At 43.1% G+C, this 25986-nt stretch overlaps 1 protein-coding gene across 3 annotated transcripts in view; it reads left to right on the top strand.

Annotated features, from left to right (window-relative positions):
* The first annotated feature begins 246 nt into the window (after positions 1 to 246).
* Positions 247 to 25986, top strand: part of rprd2a (regulation of nuclear pre-mRNA domain containing 2a) — a 46139-nt gene continuing 20399 nt past the window's right edge. For all 3 annotated transcript variants that reach the window (XR_005041326.1, XR_005041325.1, XM_036971207.1), the window contains exons 1-6: positions 247 to 722; positions 18699 to 18828; positions 23367 to 23515; positions 23702 to 23754; positions 24051 to 24177; positions 24515 to 24690. Coding sequence is in view for 1 of the 3 variants with exons in the window: in XM_036971207.1 (XP_036827102.1) it covers positions 500 to 722; positions 18699 to 18828; positions 23367 to 23515; positions 23702 to 23754; positions 24051 to 24177; positions 24515 to 24690 (858 nt within the window). In the remaining 2 variants the exon portion in view is untranslated. The remainder of the gene's footprint in view (positions 723 to 18698; positions 18829 to 23366; positions 23516 to 23701; positions 23755 to 24050; positions 24178 to 24514; positions 24691 to 25986) is intronic.

Raw genomic sequence — 25986 nt, 5'->3', positions numbered from 1 at the left:
TACTCCAGTCGAGTAGGTGGCGTAATGCAACATTTATTGGACCTCATCGAAGAAGAATACCCTGTCGTTTCCAACCGGAGCAAATTAATCATAGTGCGCAGAACAGGCAAGGAGGTGGGCAGAGCCAAGCACGAGCTAGTGAGATCCTATTGGCGCGTTCTAGCATTTATTTGTATATTTCCGTTAGGGAACGCCTACTCTATGAAGTGCGCGTGGGCAATTACTAAATTCCCTCTTGCACTTAAAAAAACTTTGGCAAAGGGTGAAGTCTACAACACGCAGTCCAATCTGTTTCTTACAGATTATAGTTTTGGAAATAGAAAACTGTATGGAGATGAAATGTTTAATCGAAGAGACATTTTGTAGAATTTCGCGCCATCTTCTCCTACTGCCGGCCATTGGGCTTTCTCGTCATCACCATATTTGGTAGTGAGTGGAATCGACGCCAAACGGATGCTTCACATTTATACATCCGCTGAAATATCTGGTTCATTGTTTTATGTGTGGCTTGGCAGTGCAAGGCCCGAAGATGGCTGCAGGATCAGGCGCGTCAAGCGGCCAAAGTCGTGGTTTGCCTGTGGCTCTGGAGTCAACTTTGGACCGACGGTTTCAAGGAGTGTCGAACACAATGGAATCAATTCAAGGACTATCAAATTGGTGCATTGAGAACAAGAAATACCACAGCCTTATCGTGCGTTACTGGATTAAATGGTTGAGGAAATGTGAGTTGCTAATGTTAGCTAGCTAACGATAGCTGATTTGCCTGGCTAGTTTAGCGCTCGTTATATTGCTAGGTTAGCTAATTTTAGCTAGGTAACTGTTAGCTGCATACGTTAACGTAAGTAGCTAGCTATGTTTAGCGAATGTTAACAGTATCTAGTTAGTGACATTGGTGCACAACACAGGAATGTCATGTAAAATGTAATCATGTAATGTACCTTATAGTTAGCTTCTTGGGTAACGTTAAGTAACGCGGGAATGCGCCAATGTGGAACTAGTTAGTTAAAAAGTTAGCTAATGTTGACTTGCGGTGTCAGTTAGCTATCACTAACGTTACTAGTTGTGATGTCTAGCAAATGTTTGTTATAACGTGTCTGGTCAGTTGTTGACAAACAATGGCTTTATTGAGCAAGAATTCTACGCATAGAATTTAACGTTAGTTTTTAGCTAACGTTAGCTATTCTGTTAAGACTGTCAAATTTCTTGACGCCTTTGCCATCCTTGGTTTAACACCTTAAATCAATTGGACTTAGACGTGTCAAACAGTAACAATCAAAATACATGTTAACTAGCTAGATAAATAGTTCAGTAATTAGCCTACACCTTTATAAAATATACAATGTTATTGAGTTTACTGTAACTTCCTGTTAACTACATAGTAGTTATTGCACAATAAAAATAGGTACGTTTTGAGGAGCAGACTAGCCTACCCCAGGAAATGACCAACTATTTTGGGAGCTTCAGTTGTTGTAGGCCTATAGGTAGTGTGTAGTGCTTGTGTACGATAATTGAAGATGCCTGAATGTATTGTTGTTCAGGTCTCCCGGAGACCGGAAATATGCTGTGCCGCTTTTGCTATATGCTTTCCTCTGCTTTTTTGTTAGTGACAGTGAAGCTTTGGTAGTCCATATTTATGTTATGTGCTGTGTTTAAGAATTATTATAATTTTTTAAAGAGTATAGTTATTAGTAAAGTATGCCTAACATGCAGACCAGACAGCTCAGACCAGACAACTCCAATCGGGACTAACAGGTTGAAATATCACTAAGTCTGAGCCAACTATATTAATTTGGGGACAGGTTGATAACCAAACATTTATGGTAACAGCTAGCTTGCTTTTGCTAGATCCATGGATTAAAAATTGGGTTGTTATTTTATCTGAAATGCACAAGGACCTCTACTCTGACAATTAGTACATAGATAAAAGGGTAAACTGATTTTAGTTGCTAGTAATCGCTCCTCCTTCGGGCTTCTTCTTTGGACTTTATATGGAGGTTGGTAATCAACTTTAAGGTGCATTACCATTGCTGACTGGCGTGAGGACCTCAGTTCATTTTACCATCACCCACGTGGGTGTATGTGCCTAAAAACCAATGAGGCTATAAGAGAGGCAGGACTTAATAACGTAACTGACCTCACCGCTCGCGTTGCAAAATAAATGTACCCATACATGTTATTAGATCATTGCACCCACTGCTCATGCGCGTCAACAAGAATCTGCGTAGCCAGGCGCTAAAATAGAACTTGGTTCTATTTGCGATGCGCTGCAAGTCCCGTCTCTCCCATCTCCTCATTGTTTTTTAGGAGCATATATACCCATGTGGGTGAATTGAAAGATGAACTGAGGTCCACACTCCAGCCCAGTTTGTAGTGGTAATGCACCTTAAAGTTGGTTGCCAACCGCCATATAAAGTCAGAAGAAGCCTGAAGGAGGAGAGATGACTAGAAACTAACTCGGTTCACCCTTTTATCTGTGGATTAATTGTCGGAATAGAGGACCTTGTGCATTTCAGGTAAAATAACAACCCAATGTATTTATCCCATGACAAATTAGTTAGCAACAGCAAGCTAAATTGCCTTAAATGTTTAATGCTTTTCAACCTGTCCCCAAATTAATATAATTGGTTCAGATTTCATTGACACTTTTCAACCTGAGTGTCCTGACTGTGGGTGGACAAAATCAACATGCTCACGTGACTGGTCTGGTCAGCATGTAACTCTAAATGACTGTTTGCTGTTCATGTGTAGTTTTTAAAGCCGCAATAAGCAGTTGAAACAATAACAAGAATTGTCCCGGGCAATGTTTCGGTAAAAATATGAGTGATTTGGCTGGGTAAATGTAACCACTCTCAAATTCATAGACAAAGCTATGGATGAAAGTACTGACCATCCATCATACCATTAGTTTTGAAGAGGTATAGTTGGTTTACATTTACAAACATGGGAGCTTATATTTTGGGTTCTAATGGGGTATGACTGTGGAACTAAGCCCATTGGGGCTTTCTTATAGGTATTCAAGAATCAATGGGTAGGTCTACATATAGATTTATAAGTCCCCAAATTGATGTAGCAACTGCAGGTTGCACCTTTTTAGGTAATTTTGATTGTGTTGCAATAGGGGATTGTGAGAGTGAACAAGATACTGCTTGTGAAAGCCTGGGGGGGGGACTATTACACACCTCATAATATTTAAATATGTTGGTGGTTGTGAAGGATCCAATGGATGGATTGGTTCATTGTGCTTTATATTCGTCCACTTAACAAGGTACAGTAATGTTTTTTATGAATTCACAGCACTACACATGCACTAGATTCAAGCATCACTCAAATTCAACGATTTAATATTCAGTCAGGCGGCAGGCCCTGTGTTTGCAATGCCAGTTGTGAATAGCAGCCCCTCCCTGACGTTCATTGCGGTGTTAAAGCTTAATTAGGCTTATTCTGTGTGCATTGTTCAAAGACAAATGCTGACAGAACCTGAATCAACGGTGATGGGTTTTTATTACGCTGATCGATCATTCATAGGCTACACTGAAGGGCCAAGCCACAGTCAATATGTGCTAAAGGTGCATTGCCGTGCAACTTGGAGAAGGGGTCTTTGTGTGATTCCTTCATGGACTTAGTTTAGGAGCAAGTGATTGTTCACTCACTCAAATGAATAGCCTGCTAATTACTCCTGTTTATACCTATTGCCTGAGGAAGAGTACAGTGTTAGGTTGGTATGCCTGGTCTTGTTACTACAGCAGGGAATTAGGTATTTTCACCCAGGTTTAGATAAGTATCAGGATGTTGTTGTGATTGCCTTGGAGGCGGAGCTCTGAGTTTTTCAGCCACCGTGACTGTTTGCTGGTGCTTCTGCCTTTTCAGCACCAGAAGCTGATGTTGGCAATGCTTAAAAATGGTATGATGTAGGCTTAAAGGGTGAGTTTGTTTTGCATGGCCCGGTGCCCCGGGTGGTGGAGATTTTACTTAAGGAACAATGTAGGCCTGAAACCCTTAGAGGTTCTTCCATTGGCACTTTGAAACCAACCCAGGTTGGGCTGGACTTGGCCTAGCTCAAGTTGGTTCCACTGCTTCCAGATAATTAGAAATTATGTCATGTTGCTAGGTAGCCAAAATGTGACTGCAGCTGGCTTCACTAATGTTGCTAGCTAGCAAGATGTTGAATAATTTAATTCACCCTCACTATACTGTAACTAACATTACCCCATACTCCTGCCAGTACAAGCCAGACTCAGCGATGTATTTAGCTTGCTGAAGTGAGCTAGCTAAACCGATTAGCGTCGTCGCTAGCATAACATGCTAGCTAACTTAATTCCTACCGGGGTAGGCCGTCATTGTAAATAAGAATTTGTTCTTAACTGACTTGCCTAGTTCAATAGAAATCTCAAGCCCACGTGCTAGTGATAAGCCAGCTAATCTTTATTTCCAGTTCAGCTAACTTGGATCTATTTGCTAACTAACAAGGTTGAACAGTTGAATTATGAACACACCCTTCTGTCTGTTTGCAAAGCATGTTAGCCTGTCCACTTTGTTCAGATGTTGAACTCAAGTGGCCTACCTTATTTTTCAGAATGAAAACAAGTTGTGTGTTACGGTCATTGCACATTTAATGAAAGACTAGACAGCTAGTATAAGTGTTTGGCTAAAATGCTGCTAGCGGTACCCCAATGCGTTGCGCAATAAACTGAGCATATATTTTTTTCAACATTCATTGATACACTCGTTTTAGTAGTGTCTGCTCTGTGCACAATTTGAGTAGTTTAGACATAAAAAGGGTATCGTGAAGTTAACTTATCCTCTATCACAGTAAAACAAAAATCTCAATGTGATTTGGTATCCATATGACAGATTCTGTTGGACCAAATTCAAATAGCGAGTTGAAACCGCTTGTCAGAGTGAAATATGTGATCTAAACTTTGTTGGAGTGAGAGGCAGGCGTGAGGCTTGTGTGTGTAAACCATAGAGGAAGAGGCGACAAGTCGTCCAAAATAAGTCATGCGTTTCTATGGGCTTATTTTGGACCTAAGCTTGTCGCCTGCCTTCCCGACTTTTGGACAACTGTCTCCCATTGTTAGGGCGGAGACTGTTTGAATGTTAAATGACGAGACAGAGGCATTGATGCGAGTAACCAGTCTTGTTCAATACATGACAACACATCCGGGTATCTCAAGCACCCCGGTAAAACACAAGAGTTGCAGTAATGAACATTTACCAACACATTGCATCACTGTGCCATCCTACACCCATAATATCTTCCATTTAATAAAATAGGACAGGAGGTGTCAATTCACTAACAAAACAAACCTAGTAACAATTTCCAACATGAACAGTTTAGTATTTTTTATTTTTTTCCCAGGTAACAACAACACATTTTGATATTCTCTTCACTTTTATCTATGTCAACAATCCCTGATGGGAAACCTACATATTAAGTATTTTTGGTGGCTGGGACAGACGCCCGCAGCGTGAAAAGACAGGGGGCTTGTCTGCGAGGACTGCGGGTTCCCGCACAGGCGTGTCACCTGAATGTCTAAGGGGAGAATTGATGGGCGAGGGAGCGGCCGACCTGTGATCCCCTGGCTCTTCGCCCAGTGCCTCAGGCCCCATGTGACTTGCTGGGGTTCTGTCTTTTGTCATGCGACCCCTTTGACCATCAGGGTTCTGAGTAGGTGCTGGCTCAGCAATCCGAAGGTCAACCCTGTTACGACGGTACAGTGATCCATTCACTTCGACCAAGTAGGAGCGTGGTGCCACTTTCTGTACACAAGATCCGAGTCTCCAGAGGCCTGTCCGGTCCCCTGGTAGTGGCTTCATTCGCACCGTTTCACCCACCCTGAGCTCAGTTAAGTATTTTGCCGATTTGTCGTAGATGAACTTGGAGACCTGTCTTCTGTGACGTAGCTTCACCAGCACGTCTGTCACCACACATGGCTCCAGGAGAGTGCTGGCTACTGGCAGAGCTGCTTTTAAGCGCCGTGCCATGAGGCGCTGTGCCGGGCTGTTGTCCATGCCTTCTGTCGGGGTATTGCGCCACTGCAAGATTGCTTTCCAGGCATCTTTGCCCTCTCGCAGAGCCTTTTTGCAGAGGTTCTTTGCGATTTTTACTGCGGACTCTGCCTTCCCATTAGCTTTTGGGTGTCGTGGTGATGAAGTGGCGTGCTCGAATTCCCATCCTGCAGCAAATTTTCGGAACTCAACTCCGGAGAATTGGGGTCCATTGTCTGAAATTACCCTATCTGGCTGGCCATAGCGGGCAAACTGAGCCTTGCAGCGTTTGATCGTTGTCTCTGCTGAGAGGTCGGGGAGGAGGTCGATCTCCCAAAAGTCTGAGTAATGATCGACTACCAGCAGAAAGTCTTTGCCACTGTGCTGGAAGAGATCTAGACTTACTATCTGCCAGGGGCGCATCGGTAGCTCGTGGGACATCATCGTCTCTCTGTTGCTCAATGGCATATTCATTGCAGATTGTGTATTTACTGACATAGTCTTTGATTTCACTCTGCATTTCTGGCCAATACAGTGTGTCACGTGCTTGTCTGTAACAGGCCTCACCTCCTCTGTGACTTGAGTGCACACGTGCCAACATCTTAGGGCGCAGAGACCGGGGAATAACGACTCTGACTCTTGAATATTACTCCGTTTTGAACACTGAGCTCCTCTTTGACTGGCCAATATTCTCTGACGGCTAAAGCAGTTTCTTCCCTGCAGTCGGGCCAGCCCATCAGAATTACAGACCTCAATGCCTGGAGTTGCCCGTCCCTGTCTGTGTGCTGTCTGATTTGTATAAGGCGCTGGTCCGTAACATTAAGGTAGTCAGCCTGGTTGATGTGTTCAACATCCAATTGCTCTGTTTGTAAGCTGCACACTGCATGTTGTTCATGCATGGAGCGTGTGTGAGTGCCTGATGCAGTAGCCCTGCTGAGCGTGTCACTCACATACATCTCTGGCCCTGGCTTATACACCACCTTGAGGTTGTAGTTTTGTAGGGCCAGTAGCATGCTTTGCAGTCGTTTTGTGGCATTCAGGAGAGGCTTGCTGAATATAGCAATAAGGGGCTTGTGATCTGTCTCTGCGGTAATATTGTCGCGCCCGTACAGGTAGTGGTGGAAGCGTTGGCATGCAAACACAATGCTGAGGCACTCCTTCTCTATCTGGGCATAGTTCTGCTCTGTTGGGGTGAGTGCCCTAGAGGTGAATGCCACAGGCTGGCCCTCCTGCATGAGGCAACAGCCAAGTCCATACTGGCTTGAGTCACTCTGAATCGTGACAGGTTTTGACACATTGTAGTATCGCAGTACAGGTGTCTGGGTGACCAGTTGTTTTATTTCCCTCACCGCTGCGTCATGTTTTGGGAGCCAATGCCAGATGGTGTCCTTGTCCATGAGCCTCCTCAATGGCTCACACACTTCAGAGAGCCGCGGTAGGAATTTGGCCAGATAGGTGACGAATCCGACGAAGCGCTGCACTCCCTTCACGTCAGATGGGTGGGGCATTTCCAAGACAGCCTTCACTTTTTCAGGATCCGCCTTCAATCCGGTGGAGGACAAGATGTGCCCATGAAAGCGGACCTCTGGCACTTTAAACTGAAGCTTTTTTATGCTTAGCCTTAGCTTGACCTGTCTGCATCTGACCATCAGGGCCAGCAGTTTGGCGTCATGGTCACATTCTGCCTCCTCATCACTGTCCCCACAGCCCACTACGAGGATGTCATCTGCTATGGGTTCCACGCCACTGAGTCCCATCAACAGCTCATGCTGTTTCCGCTGATATACCTCTGGAGCCACGGAGACACCAAACGGAAGCTTCAACCACCTCTTCCTGCCCCAGGGTGTCCAAAAGGTGGTCATGTAGCTGCTGGGCTCGTCGAGCTTGCACTGCAGGAAGGCATGTCTGGCATCCCCGAGCGTGAAGACTCTGGCCTTTGGGAGCTTGTAAAGAACATCCTCCAACGTGGGCATAATGTAATGTGAACGTCGCAGAGCCTGGTTGAGGTGTTTAGGATCAATGCATATCCGTAGCTTGTCTGGTTTCTTGACGATAACCATATTACTTATCCAGTCCGTAGGCTCGGTGATGGATATGATGTGGCCATCTGCTTCGTATTTGTCAAGCTGAGCCTTCGTAGCTGCTTTCATGGCAACTGGTACATTGCGGGGTGCACACTGGACAGGCTGGATTGCTGCGTCCAACTCAAAGTGGACTTCCCCAGGAACTGACTCGACCGGTGCGTTGAAGACATCATGGTACTTGCTTAGGAGTGTCTCCTTGCTCAGGGGCCCAGCCTGGACTTTGTCTATAATGTTAAGATCAGCTGGGATGGTGAAGTTAATAAGTCCAAGGCGGTCGCATGTAGAACCTGACAGTAATGGCTGTTGACTAGCCTCAACTATTTCAAACTCAAGGGTGTATTTATGGCCACGTAAAACACACTCTGTCACAAACAGGCCTAAAGAGGTCATGAACTGGCCTGAATACAGTTTCAGCTTGGTGCTACTCTGTGTGAGTTTGTCTCTGGGCGCGAGCCTCCTTTTGTATTTAAGGCTCATAACGTTGCATGTGGCCCCTGAATCTAGCTGGCATTGCTGTGGTTTATTATTAAGTAGCAGAGTGACAAACCACTTTTGTCCTTTTGCCCTCACTGCCCCTATGCACTCGCTAGCATATACATCCTCTGTGCTGTCGTTCCCTTCATCTGTGTTTGTTTCCATGGAGTGCACTTTACCCTCCTTTCTCTTGCTTTTCATGCAAACCCTTGCGAAGTGATTAGCTGTACCACAGGATTTGCATATTTTTCCATAGTCTGGGCAGTGTTCTTTTCCTCGTCCATGAGAAATGCCACAATATCGGCATGTATTGGGGTTGTCTACTGCAGAGTTGGCTGTAGTATTAGCATTAGCTGTGGCAAAGGGGAATTTCTTTACTGGCTGAATGTAGCATTGACATTGTCCATATGCTGCCTTTCTAGCTCCATGGACCTTATCCGTATATCAGTAAGCTCTGCTGCACGGCATGTCTCCACTGCCAAGGCCAGCGTCAGGTCACGTTCTCTCAGCAAACGTCTGCGGGTGCCCTCATCCGTTATGCCAAGTACAATCTTATCTCTGATCAGTTCATCTCTTAAAGCACCATAGTCACATGTAGCTGCCTTTTCCCTTAACCTAGTGACAAAGCTGTCAATGGACTCCCCGGTCCTCCTGTTTGCAACGACCGAAAACAACGCTCGTAGATGACGTTCTTTGCTGGCGTAAAGTAATGTTCAAGAGCATCAAGAATAGCTATAGCGTTACCTTGCTGAGCTGCTGTTAGGTTCAGGTTGTGTTTGTATACGTGTCGGCATTCAGTTCCCATTATAGTCCTCAGTGGCAGCCACTACCTCATCTTCCTTTTCCAGAAGTCCCGTTGCTAGCGCATAGTCCTCCCATTCACCTCTAAACGTATTCCAGTTCGTGCTCCAATCCCCGCTGAGCTTCATAACGGCGGGAGGGGGAATGTTCGCTGCCATGTCTAACCGGTGCTAACAACACTGAAGCTAACTAGCAAACTCACTCTAGCTAAGGCCAATTCCGGGTGAAATTTTACACAAATAAGCATTTGTTTGTAAACCAGAGCAGGTGACTAATTTGCGGAAAGCATGGTTAGTTATCCAACTCTGACACCATGTTTGAATGTTAAATGACGAGACCGAGGCATTGATGCGAGTAACCAGTCTTGTTCAGTACATGACAACACATCCGGGTATCTCAAGCGCCCCGGTAAAACACAAGAGTTGCAGTAATGAACATTTACCAACAGATGGCATCACTGTGCCATCCTACACCCATAACAGAGACGTGCATCTCGTCATTATATACAGATCTCTGGCGTAAATGGGATGGTGCGCGAAGGAGAAAAGACCAAAAATACAACAGGAGAGCAAGTGGACATAAACACTCATAACAAATAAATGCAGATACAGGCATTTGGAATATCGCCCCAAAAATGTTGATATAGTGTCTGCTTTTTATGGCATGACAGAATAAACGTGTTGACGTAGGCTAATAGAGGCTAACTGCCTCCCTCTTTAGCCTATATGACTACAGAACACCTGTGTTGATGATCTTATCGTGGCTAAGTGCCTTGCCTGGCTGTATGTGACGTCTGAATCACAGTGTTGATGACATAGTGGCTAATACGGCTGGTAATTGCCAGGGACCTCACCATACTTAGGTGCAACTCAATATTCATGTTTTGTACACTCGGTGCGTGTCTGTTGCAGAGGGACGTGAGAGACCCCCATCACTAGTGGCTACCTGCCTTTATAATGTCACAATATAAGTTATTGGGCGGGTTCTAGCGGACCATCGTTGATCACCAGCTTTCAAAGTGTTGTAATATGGTTATAAAAATGGTCCGTCTTGCAACATGTTGACTGCAGCTTTACTGAGCTTTACAAAACCATGTGGTCTAAGGTCATACAGTTTGATGAAGTCACCTTCAAGTCGCTTCAGTTGTTTCTCGCCAATTGCACTATGCAGCCTTGACCTGCATTGTGGTTGACAAATAGTGCCTCCCAATCATTTGTGTGTTTTTGTTTGACCAATGCGAACTTGGCCAAAGACATGACTGAAACAGGAACCAACTCTACACAATTCTAAATAATTCCTCCAGGATTTCGTAGGGATATTTTTGCGATATGTGTGGGCGAAAATGCTTGGTATTGCATAGTCAATTCTGATATTTTGCATGGGCTGAGGGATGCAGGCGCTGAGGGAATAAGTTTGTTGACGTGTGGCTTGATTGAACCATATTGTGCAGTATAAATGTGCAGTATTGGTTAAAATTCCGAGCCCTCTTTTTAAAATGTTTTATATACTGCGGAGATGGGTCTTTTATATATACAGTGCCTTGCGAAAGTATTCGCCCCCCTTGAACTTTGCGACCTTTTGCCACATTTCAGGCTTCAAACATAAAGATATAAAACTGCATTTTTTTGTGAAGAATCAACAACAAGTGGGACACAATCATGAAGTGGAACGACATTTATTGGATATTTCAAACTTTAACAAATCAAAAACTGAAAAATTGGGCGTGAAAAATTATTCAGCCCCTTTACTTTCAGTGCAGCAAACTCTCTCCAGAAGTTCAGTGAGGATCTCTGAATGATCCAATGTTGACCTAAATGACTAATGATGATAAATACAATCCACCTGTGTGTAATCAAGTCTCTGTATAAATGCACCTGCACTGTGATAGTCTCACAGGTCCGTTAAAAGCGCAGAGAGCATCATGAAGAAACAAGGAACACACCAGACAGGTCCGAGATACTGTTGTGAAGAAGTTTAAAGCCGGATTTGGATACAAAAAGATTTCCCAAGCTTTAAACATCCCAAGGAGCACTGTGCAAGCGATAATATTGAAATGGAAGGAGTATCAGACCACTGCAAATCTACCAAGACCTGGCCGTCCCTCTAAACTTTCAGCTCATACAAGGAGAAGACTGATCAGAGATGCAGCCAAGAGGCCCATGATCACTCTGGATGAACTGCAGAGATCTACAGCTGAGGTGGGAGACTCTGTCCATAGGACGACAATCAGTCGTATATTGCACAAATCTGGCCTTTATGGAAGAGTGGCAAGAAAGCCATTTCTTAAAGATATCCATAAAAAGTGTTGTTTAAAGTTTGCCACAAGCCACCTGGGAGACACACCAAACATGTGGAAGAAGGTGCTCTGGTCAGATGAAACCAAAATTGAACTTTTTGGCAACAATTCAAAACGTTATGTTTGGCGTAAAAGCAACACAGCTGAACACACCATCCCCACTGTCAAACATGGTGGTGGCAGCATCATGGTTTGGGCCTGCTTTTCTTCAGCAGGGACAGGGAAGATGGTTAAAATTGATGGGAAGATGGATGGAGCCAAATACAGGACCATTCTGGAAGAAAACCTGATGGAGTCTGCAAAAGACCTGAGACTGGGACGGAGATTTGTCTTCCAACAAGACAATGATCTAAAACATAAAGCAAAATCTACAATGGAATGGTTCAAAAATAAACATATCCAGGTGTTAGAATGGCCAAGTCAAAGTCCAGACCTGAATCCAATCGAGAATCTGTGGAAAGAACTGAAAACTGCTGTTCACATGCTCTCCATCCAACCTCACTGAGCTCGAGCTGTTTTGCAAGGAGGAATGGGAAAACATTTCAGTCTCTCGATGTATTGAAGTATTGATTTAGCCAAAAATTGTGATCGGAATACTGGAGGAACTGTCAATTCCCCTGACTGTTTATACAGTGCCTTCAGAAATTACTCATACCCTTGACGTTTAGCACATTTTGTTACAGCCTGGATTCAATTGAGATTTTTTTGTTGTCACTAGCCTACACACAGTACCCCATAATGTCAGTGTTATGTTTTTACAAAATAATTAAAAGTTGTTCTGTCTTGAGTCAATAAGTATTCAACCCCTTTTATGGCAAGCCTAAATAATGTAAGTCCAGGAGTATAAATGTGCTTACCTAGTCACAAGTTGCATGGACTCTGTGTGCAATAATAGTGTTTTAAAGTGGAACTGACAGTTTTAACAACTTTGCAGGTATGAAACAGACAATCATATCAGTCAAAAAAAATCACAGTTAATGCTTCAAAACCAACATTTATAAGAGGGTTTTAAAATGCCGTTTGGTTAGGTAGCAAGAAATGTAAATTGTTTTGCTAGCTAACTAGCGAGCTATGCTGAACTTGAACTGTTATCCACAGTTAGCATATATCTTAGTTGTCAATCAAATGTATTTGGCATCGATCAAATGGGTGGGCAGGCAAGTTCCCATTGTCAACTTTGGTTGGGACAAGCATGCATTAGTGAGCAAGCTGCAGAAGGACTAGCAGGCTACTATTTCCCCATTTGTTTATCAATTTTAACAGCCAACTAGTTGAAAACGTTTGAGAGAGTGTAGCTTATGTTCCTTCGTTTAGATTTTTAGCTCATCTCACTCTGGCTAGCATTAACAACTAATCTTATTCATGTGCATCGGCAACTGATGGAGAAAGAGCCTACCTTTTTTTTAAATTCTTTTTTTATCTATAGGATTGTGACTTTCTCAAATGTAAGGCTCCCGTGGTGTTTACATATTTGCATAAATCCATTCAGCTGTATTTTGCAGCTTTTGGCAAATCAAATTGTATTTGTCACATGCGCCGAATACAACAGGTGTAGTATAGTGAAATGCTTACTTACAAGCCTTTAACCAGCAATGCAGTTTTAAGAAAAATAAGTGTTAAGTAAAAAATGGATGAGAAAAAAATAAAACTAACAAATAATTATAGAGCAGCAATAAAATGACAGTAGCGAGGCTATATACAGGGGGTACTGGTACAGAGTAAATGTGCAGGGGCTCTGGTTAAATGAGGTAATGTGTAGGTAGAGGTCAAGTGACTATGCATAGATTAATAAACCGAGTAGCAGCAGTGTAAGGGGGGGCAATGCAAATAGTCTGGGTATCCATTTGATTATCTGTTCAGGAGTCTTATGGCTTGGGGGTAGATGCTGTTTAGAAGCCTCTTGGACCTAGACTTAGTGCCCCGGTGATGCTTGCCAATACAGTAGCAAAGAAGTCTGTGACTAGGGTGGCTGGAGTCTTTGACAATTTTTATGGCCAGGAAGCTTGGCCCCAGTGATGTACTGGGCTGTACGCACTACCCTCTGCAGTGCCTTGCGGTTGGAGGCTGAGCAGTTGCCGTACCAGGCAGTGATGCAACCAGTCAGGATGCTCTCGATGGTGCAGCTGTAGAACCTTTTGAGGACCCATGCCACATCTTTTCAGTCTCCTGAGGGGGATTAGGCTTTGTCGTGCCCTCTTCATGACTGTCTTGGTGTGCTTGGACCATGTTACTTTGTTGGTGATGTGGACACCAAGGAACTTGAACCTGCTCAACTACAACCCCGTTGATGAGAATGGGGGCATGCTGTGTCTTCCTTTTACCTATTGTCCATAACCATCTCCTTTGTCTTGATCATTTTGAGGGAGAGGTTGTTGTCCTGGCACTACACTGCCAGGTCTTTGACCTCCCTATAGACTGTCTCATTGTTGTTGGTGTTCAGGCCTACCGTTGTAGTCATGGCAAACTTAATGATGGTGTTGGAGTCGTGCCTGGCCATGCAGTAATGAGTGAACGGAGTACAGGAAGGGACTGAGCACGCACCCCTGAGGGCCCCCGTGTTGAGGATCAGCGTGGCGGATGTGTTGTTGCCTAACCTTACCACCTGGTGGCGGCCCGTACAGGAAGTCCAAGGTCCATTTGTAGAGGGAGGTGTTTAGTCCCAGGGTCCTTAGCTTAATGATGAGCTTTGAGGGCACTATGGTGTTGAGCTGTAGTCAATGAATAGCATTACCACATAGGTGTTCCTTTTGTCCAGGTGGGAAAGGGCAGTGTGGAGTGCAATAGAGATGGCATCTGTGGATCTGTTAGGGTGGTATGCAAATTGGAGTGGGTCTAGGGTTTCCAGGATGAAGCTGTTGATGTAAGCAATGACCAGCCTTTCAAAGCACTTCATCGCTGCCGGTAGTCATTTAGGCAGGTTACCTTCGCATTCTTGGGCACAGGGACTATGGTTGAATGCTTGAAACATGTTATTACAAACTCGGTCAGGTTGAAAATGTCAGTTGGTCAGTGCATGCTTGGAGTAGACATCCTGGTAATCCTCCTGGCCTTGTGAATATTGACCCTTTTTAAAGGTCTTACTCGCATCAGCTCTCATCTACTCCCTTCACAGAACAGCGCAAACTAGCTCTAACCAGAATAGAAAGAGGAGTAGGAGGCCCTGGTGCATACCTGAGCATGAGGACAAGTACATTAGTGTCTAGTTTGAGAACCGGATGCCTCACTAGTTATCAACTGGCTTCTTCATTAAATAGTACCTGCAAAACACCAGTCTCAACTTCAACAGTGAAGAGGTGACTCTGGGATGCTGGCCTTCTAGGCAGAGGTCCAGTGTTTTTATTTATTTTTATTTTTTCCCAGCTTAATCTTTTGTTGGCCAGTCTGAGAGATGGCCTTTTCTTTGCAACTCTGCCTAGCATCCCGGTTTGCGCTGTTCTGTGAAGGGAGTAGTACAGAGCGTTGTATGAGATCTTCAGTTTCTCGCCAATATCTCGCATGGAACAGCCTTCATTTCTCAGAACAAAAACAGACGGAAGAGTTTCCGAATAAAGTTATTTGTTTCTGGCCATTTTGAGCCTGTAATCGAACCCACAAATGCTGATGCTCCAGATACTCAACTGGTCTGAAGGTCAGTTTTATTGCTTCTTTAATTAGAACAACAGTTTTCAGCTGTGTTAACATAATTGAAAAACGGTTTTCTAATGATCAATTCACCCTTTAAAGTGATATACTTGGATTAGCTAACACAACGTGCCATCAGAACACAGGAGTGTCAATGTCAATATTCCATTAAATCTGCCGTTTCCAGCTACAATAGTCATTTACAACATTAACGTGTCTACACTGTATTTCTGATCAATTTAAACTATTTTTTTTGTCCAATAAAATAACATTTTCTTTCAAAAACAAGGACATTTCTAAGTGACCCCAAACGTTTGAACGGTAGTGTATGTACTGTCACTGGGGATGACGTCATTGATGCACTTATTGATAAAGCCAGTGACTGATATGGCGTACTCCTAAATGCCATCGGAGAATCCCGTAACATATTCCTGTCTGTGCTAGCAAAATAGTCCTGTAGCTTAGCACCTGCTAAAAAATTTTTTATTGATGCTTCCTGCTTTAGTTTTTGCTTGTAAGCAGGACAGGCTATAATTATGGCGAAATTTGCCAAATGGAGGGCGAGGGAGAATGCGTTCTCATGATCTAAAGTCGCGCGGTTGCTACTGCCTGTAAACCTAGTCCAGTTCAAAGTGAAAGATGTCACCCCCGTGTGGCAAATGGCTTTTTAGCATAGGCCTAACTGTTGCTCTGATTGGCGCACCTGTCTGGGTAGAATGCAGTCCTGCACAGGACAGACGTTTTATTTACTGCTGTGTATTAATTGTCCAAACGCACGCCTGCTTTCCCACTATTGCTATAGAATTTTCACATTCCTGACTACGTAATTCCCGAACGTTCTATGAATTTATGAAAATGCGAAAATGACCATGTCCAAGTGTGCGCTTGTCAGAAAATGTTAAAAAAAAAAGTGCTGTTCTTTCTGTGGGTTTATATGAACAGATTTTAAGATTTTGTGTTGAAAATCCTGTCTGTTCCACTTTAACATGATTCTTTTGAACGACTACCTCATCTCTGTACCCTACACAAGATCCCTCCAGTTGAGCAGTGAATTTGAAACCGATTCAACCACAAAGAGTGAGGTTTTCTAATGCTTACATAGAAGGGCACCTATTGGTAGCGAGGTCAAAATAGAAAAGTAGACACTGCGTATCCTTTTGAGCATGTTGAAGTTATTACTTACACTTTGGATGGTGTATCAATACACCCAGTCATTACAAAGATACAGACGTCCTTCCTAACTCAGTTGCCGGAGAGGAAGGAAATCGCTCAGGAATTTCACCACGAGGCCAATGGTGACTTTGAAACACAGTTTTTAATGGCTGTAATAGGAGAAAACTGAGGATGGATCAACAACATTGTAGTTACTCCACAGTTCTAACCTAATTGACAGCGTGAAAAGGAAGCCTGTACAGAATATAAATATTCCAAAACATGCATCCTGTTTACAACAAGGTACTAAAGTAATACTGCAAAGAATGTGGGAAAGCAATTCACTTTATGTCCTGAAGACAGTGTTGTGGTGTTAGATTTGCCCCAAACATATTACGGAGTACCACTCCATATTTTCAAGCATAGTAGTGGCTGCATCATGTTATGGGTATGCATGAAAAGAAAAATGGGCAAATGTTGTACAATCCAGGTGTGGAAACCTCTTTCCCAGAAAGCCAGAAAGGTGCTTCTACAAATACTTATCATTATGGGGTATAGGTATATAGGTCCATTATCCTTTTCTATATACTTTAGAAAAGTAACGGTCTATGATGCCAATGCCACTTTTTTTTTTTTTTTTTTTTTTTTTTTTTTTTACACAAGAACCAAGATTACAATTTGTTCAAGGGTCTCATTAGCCTTCAAAGATTTACTTTCATAAATATATTACATTTTCAGGATGGGGAAAAACTCTGTTAAACTTAAAACGACAAACTAGCTAGGTCTTTTTATTTTGTCTAAATTTGCACTAAGAATTACATGCTAATGAGACCCTTGAACAAATTGTAATCTTGGTTCTTGTGTTAAAAAAATAAAAAATAGTGGCATTGGCATCATAGACCGTTTGGATTTGTCCTGTATTTGCAATGCTTTGTCTTGGTGTTATACAACCATAACAGTATCGGTGACAATGATGCTGTCATCACCTGCTAAATGTATTGGCAAGTTGGGATTAGTTTTGACGAGGGGGAAAGCGGGGAAAATAAGCATTGTTTTGTCGTTTTTAAATATTTAGGTCTGTTTTATGCTTTTCAAAATTTATGTTTTGGAGTGGCTCCAATGACACTTTGAGGTGTCTGCCCAGAGCCTACTTGGCCTTGGGAAAAACTTTGTCACTGCCTTTTAGACTGGGGTTCCACTTTCAATCGCCCTAGGCCAGGGTATCTTGGACCCGGTGCAAGGTAAGGCTTCAGGCCTGCATCTGAGTTAAACCTCCCAAAACATGGCGTCAATCCATGCAGGACAGGATGCTAGTATCCTAGTTGGTACGAAACACAGGAAAGTTACCCTTCGTTTACAAGAAGGCAATGTACAGGTAACTGACAAAATTAAGGAAAGACTTCAGTATATGATGTATATTAAGTAAATTGATATCAGGTGGGGTGCATTGTCCTGGCAAGGTTTAGGTCCGCTCAAACCCTTAGAGTGCAAGGTAAACGCCAGTAAATACGCAGCCATTCTGAGGGATCATCTTCAACTTATGGTGAAGCATTTCTACACTGATGGGAGTGATCTCTTCCAGGATGACAATGCCCACATCCACAGGGCACGGGGGGTCACTGAATGGTTTGATAAGCATGAAAACAATGTAAACCATATGCCATGGCCGTCTGTCAGCAGATCTCAACCCAATTGAACATTTATGGGAGATTGAGGAGTGGTGCCTGAGACGGCGTTTTCCACCACCATCAATTAAACTCCTATTATGGAATTTCTTATGGAAGAATGGTGTCGCATCCATCCAATAGAGTTCCAGACCATTTTTTAAAATGTGTTATTTTTTGTTCTTGTACTTTTACCCCTTTTCTCCTCAATTCCGTAATATCCAATTGGTAGTTAGTCTTGTCCCATCGCTGCAACTCCCCTACGGACTTGGGAGAGGCAACGATCCAGAGCCCTGCCAAGCCGCACTGCTTGAGTTCCAGACACTTGTAGAAAATATGACGAGGCTCATTGAAGCTGTTCTGGTGGCTCGTGGTGGCCCACTGCCCTATTAAGAGACTTTGTTGGTTTTGCCTTTTATTTTGGCAGTTACCGGTATAAGCCTAATGCTGTAGTAGTGGCAGTGTCGGGTACTGGAAGGCTAGACATTAAATTGTATGGTATTTTGTTTGTGTAACACTTGTCATGCTCGCAATTTTTACAGCCCCACCACTGTGTGGTTTACAATTCAACTATTTTCTCTCTCCCTCCCCCTTTTTCCTGCTATTTTCTCCTGGCAGCTGAGGCTTCTCATCGGCTCAATTTGTTCTACCTGGCCAACGATGTCATTCAGAACTGTAAGAGGAGAAATGCCATCGTCTACCGTACTGCCTTCGCCGACGTACTCCCTGAGGCCTTCCAGCTGGTCAAGTGAGTAAACCACACTGTGTTAGTTGAAGTGGCCCCTAGATGCTGATCATGGGTCGGTTATGCACTAATGATTAAGGTTAGTATTGAGGGAGAGGGAGCAGATCATAGACGTTTCTTCTAGGGGGGCAACATGTAGCAGTGAGGGGGAAAAGATCTATTGGGAGTCCTGTTTCTAGAAAACTTGCATAAACACAGTGTTCTAATGTAGGCCTACCTGTAAGGGTAACTTGGGGAATACCGCCACCCTGGGTAACACGCCCCCTGCCCGTACTTCTCACAGAAAGCGCTTCATGTCCAATAAAATTCCCCCAAAACTTTACTGGTCTTGCTCTTCTAAAAATGTATTCTGTCTCATCAAAATTTAGGTCACTCCCCCAAAAATGATTTAGGAGTAGGGTGGTGGTTTACCCCAAGTTACACTACAACAGGCGTGTTACATTTAGCCCCCCTCTCCCCTATGCACTCGAAGTGAATTGCAGAGCAATAATGTGCTTAACCAAGCTGTTGCTATAAACATGTTTTAAAATAGTGCAGTTCGAGGATATTTAGGAGTTGAGAAATAAAGTAGGAATGAAAAGCTGTTTCCCCTGCGACAGCAAGAATTGTTGTGCCTTGACTGCTTGTCAGAATACCTGTTTCCCTCCCTATGGCAGTCGTAACTTGAATACACCTCGAATAATTTTAAATGACTGCAATAAAAACTCTGATCCTGTACCTATGGGAAACTTCAAGAAAGGGAAACGCAAGCCACGCGGTCAGAGCTAATGTCTACAATGTTTTTGTTTGTCCACCATGCAAGTCAATGATTGTGTCCCAAATGGCTTCATATTCCCTTTTTATAGTGCACTACTAAACCAGGGCCCATTTAGCTCTGATCAAAAGTCGAGCACTATACACGCAGTTTATTAGGTACACCACCCCGTTCACGAAAATGAATCGCTCCTTCAGACCGTGAGTCACGTGGCCTTGGCTTGCTATATAAAGCAGGCAGACGAGCATTGACAGTGTTTAGGGCAGGCCTGGGCAAGTGTTTTCCATGGAGGACCACATTAGAATATATTTTTGCCATCACTGGCCCGAATCGTATTAAAGGATTATACATGTGTATGACTTGACTGATATATCTACTGTAAATTAAGTCCAGATATGCTACTTATTTTACTTTTTAACATGCACAGAAATAAACCACATCCATGGTCTCCTTTTGGTAGGTGTTTTCATTATTATACATGCAATGAACTACACGAAGGGAAAGGTACACTGCGTTCAGCACCACGGACAGATCTCTTGTTCATGGGTATGCACAAAAACAAAGAGCGCTCAACATTCCATATAAACTACTCAATCAGTGTGAGGAGTGCAGTCTCTGATGGGCATTGACTAGACTAGTGAAGTCCGGTATAGTTTCTGACGTCGCTATGCGCAGGATTGCTGAAAGGTGAGAGTCAGTAAGAGATGATCTGTGCCTTGTTATATTTCATCACGGAAAATGTCTGTTCACTTACATCGGTTGACCCAAACAGTACAAACATCCTCTGAGCATGACTTCTAATCTTTGGTAGTTTTGTTCGAGAGAAGCATAGAACCTCGTCAGCGACATTGTTTTGAATAGTTCTCCAATCACTGCATCAGACTGAAGATTGATAAGCTCAAGTTGCAGGTCAGTGGGAGTGTTATCCACGGTGACGGGAGAGGAAACCAACAGCATGTCATTTTCCAACACTTTGGAATCCTCAAAACGATGAACTCACCGTTCAAAGCACACGGCAGTGATGTATACTTTTCCCGCTGGTCATCTGATAGCGAACAGACTAGTAGTGTCAGTAGTTGGGTGAGATTGTTGGTTTCTACTTGGCGGGTCAGGAGGAGTAATCTTCTCTTGAAGGCTTTGACAAGGCTGTACATCTGATGTGCAAAAAGGTCCTTCTCTTATAGTTTTGAATTCAGTTAATTCATGAGGGCCATGATGTCCACGGTGAAAGCAAAATCAGCCAACCATGTTTTATCTTGCAGTTGAGGGAGAACCACTTTTTCCTTTCATTTGCAAAAACTCAGCAATCTCTGACTTCAGGTCCCACACCCTTTTAAGCACCTTCGCCAAACTCAGCCGTCTCACCTTTGTGTTAGGGGAGATCTGCATGACCCGACTGACTGACTGTTGGATGAGACAGTGAGTCAAACTGCCTGTGGTTGAAAGATTTTGCTCTTATGAAGTTTACCACTTTAGTGACTGTATCCACAACATGGTTCATTTTCAGAACACATTTACAGAGCACCTCCTGTTGAATAATGCAATGCAGGAAAATAATGTTGTGATCTGGCTTCAGCTCAGCTACTTGATCTTGTATCCTTTTCAACAACTGCGCCGTGTCACTTACATCGCTGCTCTCATAAAGGGCCAAGGAGAAATAGGTTAAATCTTTCAACTGTTCCATATTCTCTGCGATGTGCTCAGCAACTGGCTTGCTATGTTTGGCAATTTTGTGGGGCAGTACATAGCTAGCTCTCGCAATTCCGTCGTTTGCTGAATGCAGTTTTGTGAAAAGTCCTTGCTGCAACTGAGAAAGCAACTCTTTCTATGCACTTGCCCTCCTTTCAGAAGACATCATCCTATATTTCTCTGCATGATTTGTCTGGAGGTGTCTGGACAAGTTGTAGTCTTTCTAGACAGCGACGCTATCTTCATACACTAAGCACACAGCTTTCCCTGATACCGCAAATAAATATTTTGATGTCCACTCTTGCTGGAACACCCTACATTCATTGTCTACTTCCCTTTTCTTTGAAATCTTTGGAGAAACTCATTTTCACGCTTTTTCTAGATGGCTATTATTTGTAACTGTTATGTGTGTGTCAGTCACTGTCTCTCCTCGCGTGTAAATAACAACTGCACGTCTTTTAAAATAAATGTCCCACAAGTGTTGGGAGTTAAAGCATTACACAAAGGCGCGTATTCATTGGGCTTTTAATTTGAATAACACATACAGTGGGGAGAACAAGTATTTGATACATTGCCAATTTTGCAGATTTTCCTACTTATAAAGCATGTAGAGGTCTGTCATTTTTATCATAAGTACACTTCAACTGTGAGAGACCAGAATCTAAAACAAAAATCCAGAAAATCACATTGTATAATTTTTAAGTAATTAATTTGCATTTTATTGCATGACATAAGTATTTGATACATCAGACAAGCAGAACTTAATATTTGGTACTTAAACCTTTGTTTGCAATTACAGAGATCATAAGTTTCCTGTAGTTCTTGACCAGGTTTGCACACACTGCAGCAGGGATTTTGGCCCACTCCTCCATACAGACCATCTCCAGATCCTTCAGGTTTTGGGGCTGTCGCTGGGCAATATGGACTTTCAGCTCCCTCCAAAGATTTTCTACTGGGTTCAGGTCTGGAGACTGGCTAGGCCACTCCAGGACCTTGAGATGCTTCTTACGGAGCCACTCCTTAGTTGCCCTGGCTGTGTGTTTCGGGTCGTTGTCATGCTGGAAGACCCAGCCACGACCCATCTTCAATGCTCTTACTGAGGGAAGGAGGTTGTTGGCCAAGATCTCGCGATACATGGCCACATCCATCCTCCCCTCAATACGGTGCAGTCGTCCTGTCCCCTTTGCAGAAAAGCATCCCCAAAGAATTATGTTTTCACCTCCATGCTTCACAGTTGGGATGGTGTTCTTGGGGTTGTACTCATCCTTCTTCCTCCAAATACGGCGAGTGGAGTTTAGACCAAAAAGTTATATTTTTGTCTCATCAGACCACATGACCTTCTCCCATTCCTCAGGTCTACAATGTAACCCTGATGTCCTTACACAGCTCTCAGGTCTTGGCCATTGTGGAGAGGTTGGAGTCTGTTTGAGTGTGTGGACAGGTGTCTTTTATACAGGTAACGAGTTCAACAGGTGCAGTTAATACAGGTAATGAGTGGAGAACAGGAGGGCTTCTTAAAGAAAAACTTAACAGGTCTGTGAGAGCTGGAATTCTTACTGGTTGGTAGTTGATCAAATACTTATGTCGTGCAATAAAATGCAAATTAATTACTTAAAAATCATACAATGTGATTTTCTGGATTTTTGTTTTAGATTCCGTCTCTCACAGTTGAAGTGTACCTATGATAAAAATGACAGACCTCTACATGCTTTGTAAGTAGGAAAACCTGCAAAATCGGCAGTGTATCAAATACTTGTTCTCCCCACTGTACGTCGCAGCATATCTCAACATTGTTGCTGACCAATCCCAATAGAGCATCTTTGGTATGAGAATGGAACGGGCTGTTTGCAGCATGGATGTACCACAGTCAGATCTGCCACAACTGTGTAATGCTATTCCTCCCTACACCTTGTAGAGTTAATCCTCCGAAGAATTTGGGCTGTTCTGGAGGCAAAGGTGGTTCCGACACGGTACTAGATGGGTGTACCTACTACCTAATAAACTGAACACTGAGTGTATAGGAAAAAAGGTTTGATCTGCTGGTCAGGGCTACACTGACACTTTACACATCAGTGCAATGTCTTCTCCTGTCCTGCAGTAATGTCGGAGACTCTAAGGTGATGAAGTCAGTGGACAGGATATTAACCATCTGGGAGGAGAGGAGTGTGTACACAGAGCAGCTTATAGCTGAGCTGAGGTCCAGTCTTGTCAAAGAAGAGTCACCTGCTGCTGTGGAGACGCCTAAAGGTGAGTAAAACTGTGCCAAACATGTACCACCAGCGGAGTTCATTGTGATATACTGCTTCTTTTGAATATCATGAAGTATCTTTTGAAATTGCACAAATGTCAAATGTAATTTGGCATCATGTTTATTGTTGTGCAGTTCAATGCTTGTGTGTTGTGTTAACATAGTAATTTCGTATGTAATTTCAGCTCCAGTCAACCCTAAGGCTGCTCTTCAATCTAAGATTGTAGCTGAATTTGTCGTAAGTGTCCACGACCCACTGTTCAGGATAGATTATATTTTCTGCTCTGAGGTTTTCTTTTTTTTTATCCAATTGTGTATTCAGAAGATTTCAACTGCATATCCTCTTGATACCAAAACATACCAAATGAACTAACTACTGTACTATGAGAACTGTAAATACTTAAAGTAAATGTTTGTACGCCAAAGCTACTATGTTGAGTTGAAATAGACCCGGACTGGAATCAGGCTACACAACTGCCAGCCACAAAACTGCAATGTATTGTGGTGTGACTCTCTGACTGTCCTGTCATGCAGCCCCAGGCTTTCATCGATCACCTCTCTAAGTACCACAGCTCTGTGGAGGAGGTGTCACTGAAGGAGAAACAGCTGGCAGCCATGAGGGTGGACGTTTGCAGCACTGAGGCCCTCAAGAGACTGAAAGGTAACAATAGCCAAAGGTTTTAAGGTTAACACAACCTGCTGCAAAGTTATCTATGAGCATTGATGCTGTTTGTCCCAAATTGCAACCTAATCCCTATTTAATGCACAACTTTTATCCAGGGCCCACATCCTCCTGAAATGTTGTCAATGAGCATTGGCCCAGTAACTGGAAAAGGCATGAGGCATCTCTTACGGATCTGAAAGAAACCTTGACCCCTGTCTGGCCACTCTAGCCTAGGAGGAGATAACAGTCGTTTTTAGACTGACCAAGGTTGTGTGTGTGTGTGTGTGTGTGTGTTTTACTTTCATTTCTCTCTCTAAATCAACCACCCATTCAGATAAGGCAGGAGGAAAGAGGCACTCCAAGGACTTTGAGGATGGCAGTGCGAAGTTAAAGGAGTTTGTTGCCTTCCTTGACCGGCAGATCAAAGGAGGGCCCCCTCTGTTGGATGCTCTTGGCAACGCAGATATTTTCTACGAGATGCAGTATAAGGAGGTCAAGATAGTCGCCAATGTGAGTAGCTGAATCAAATCAATCAAAAGTATTTATAAAGCCCTTTTATTTTTATTTTTTACGTCATTAGGAGTCCCAAAGTGCTTATAGAAACTAAAACTCCTAACGGCAACAATGCAGATGTAGAAGCACGGTGGCTAGGAAAAACTCCCGAGAAAGGCGGGAACCTAGTAAAAGAAAGGAACCAGGCTCTGACCGGTCGCCAGTCCTCTTCTGGCTGTGCCAGGTGGAGATTCTAAGAGTACATGGCCATTAAGGCCAGGTAGTTCTTACCCATGTTCATAGATGACTAGCAGGGTCAACTAATAATCAGTGGTTGTAGAGTGGGAACTGTTCAGCACCTCCAGAGTCAATTTCAGTTGGCTTTTCATAGCCGAGCATTCAGAGTTAGAGACAGCAGGTGCGGTGGAGCGAGCTCAGGAGAGAAAGGGAGGTTGAGAGTAGAGGTCAACCGATTTAATTAGGGCCGATTTCAAATTTTCTTAACAATCGGAAATAGTTTTTTTTTGAGGCGCTGATTTGCCGATTTAAAAAAAAAAAAATATATATATATATATATATATATATATATATATATATATATATATATATATATATATATATATATATATATATATATATATATATATATATATATATATATATATATATATATATGATTTTTTTTATATATATACCTTTATTTAACTAGGCAAGTCAGTTAAGAACACATTCTTATTTTCAATGATGGCCTAGGAACGGTGGGTTAACTGCCTCGTTCAGGGGCAGAAAGACAGATTTTTACCTTGTCAGCCCGGGGGATCCAGTCTTACAACCTTATAGTTAACTAGTCCATCGCAATAACGACCTGCCTCTCTCTCGTTGCACTCCACAAGGAGACTGCCTGTTACGCGAATGCAGTAAGCCAAGGTAAGTTGCTAGCTAGCATTAAACTTATCTTATAAAAAACAATCATAATCACTAGTTAACTGCACATGGTTGATGATATTACTAGATATTATCTAGCGTGTCCTGCGTTGCATATAATCTGACTGAGCATACAAGTATCTAAGTATCTGACTGAGCGGTGGTAGGCAGAAACAGGTGAGTAAACATTCATTCAAACAGCACTTTTGTGCGTTTTGCCAGCAGCTCTTCGTTGTGCGTCAAGCATTGCGCTGTTTATGACTTCAAGCCTATCAACTCCCGAGATGAGGCTGGTGTAACCGAAGTGAAATGGCTAGCTAGTAAGCGTGCGCTAATAGCGTTTCAAACGTCACTCGCTCTGAGCCTTCTAGTAGTTGTTCCCCTTGCTCT

This window comes from Oncorhynchus mykiss, chromosome 32 (genome assembly GCF_013265735.2).
Source record: "Oncorhynchus mykiss isolate Arlee chromosome 32, USDA_OmykA_1.1, whole genome shotgun sequence".
In the NCBI taxonomy this organism is placed as follows: Eukaryota; Metazoa; Chordata; class Actinopteri; order Salmoniformes; family Salmonidae; genus Oncorhynchus; species Oncorhynchus mykiss.
Note: the sequence above shows the minus strand (reverse complement) of the source record. Positions and strands in the feature narration are given on the sequence as shown.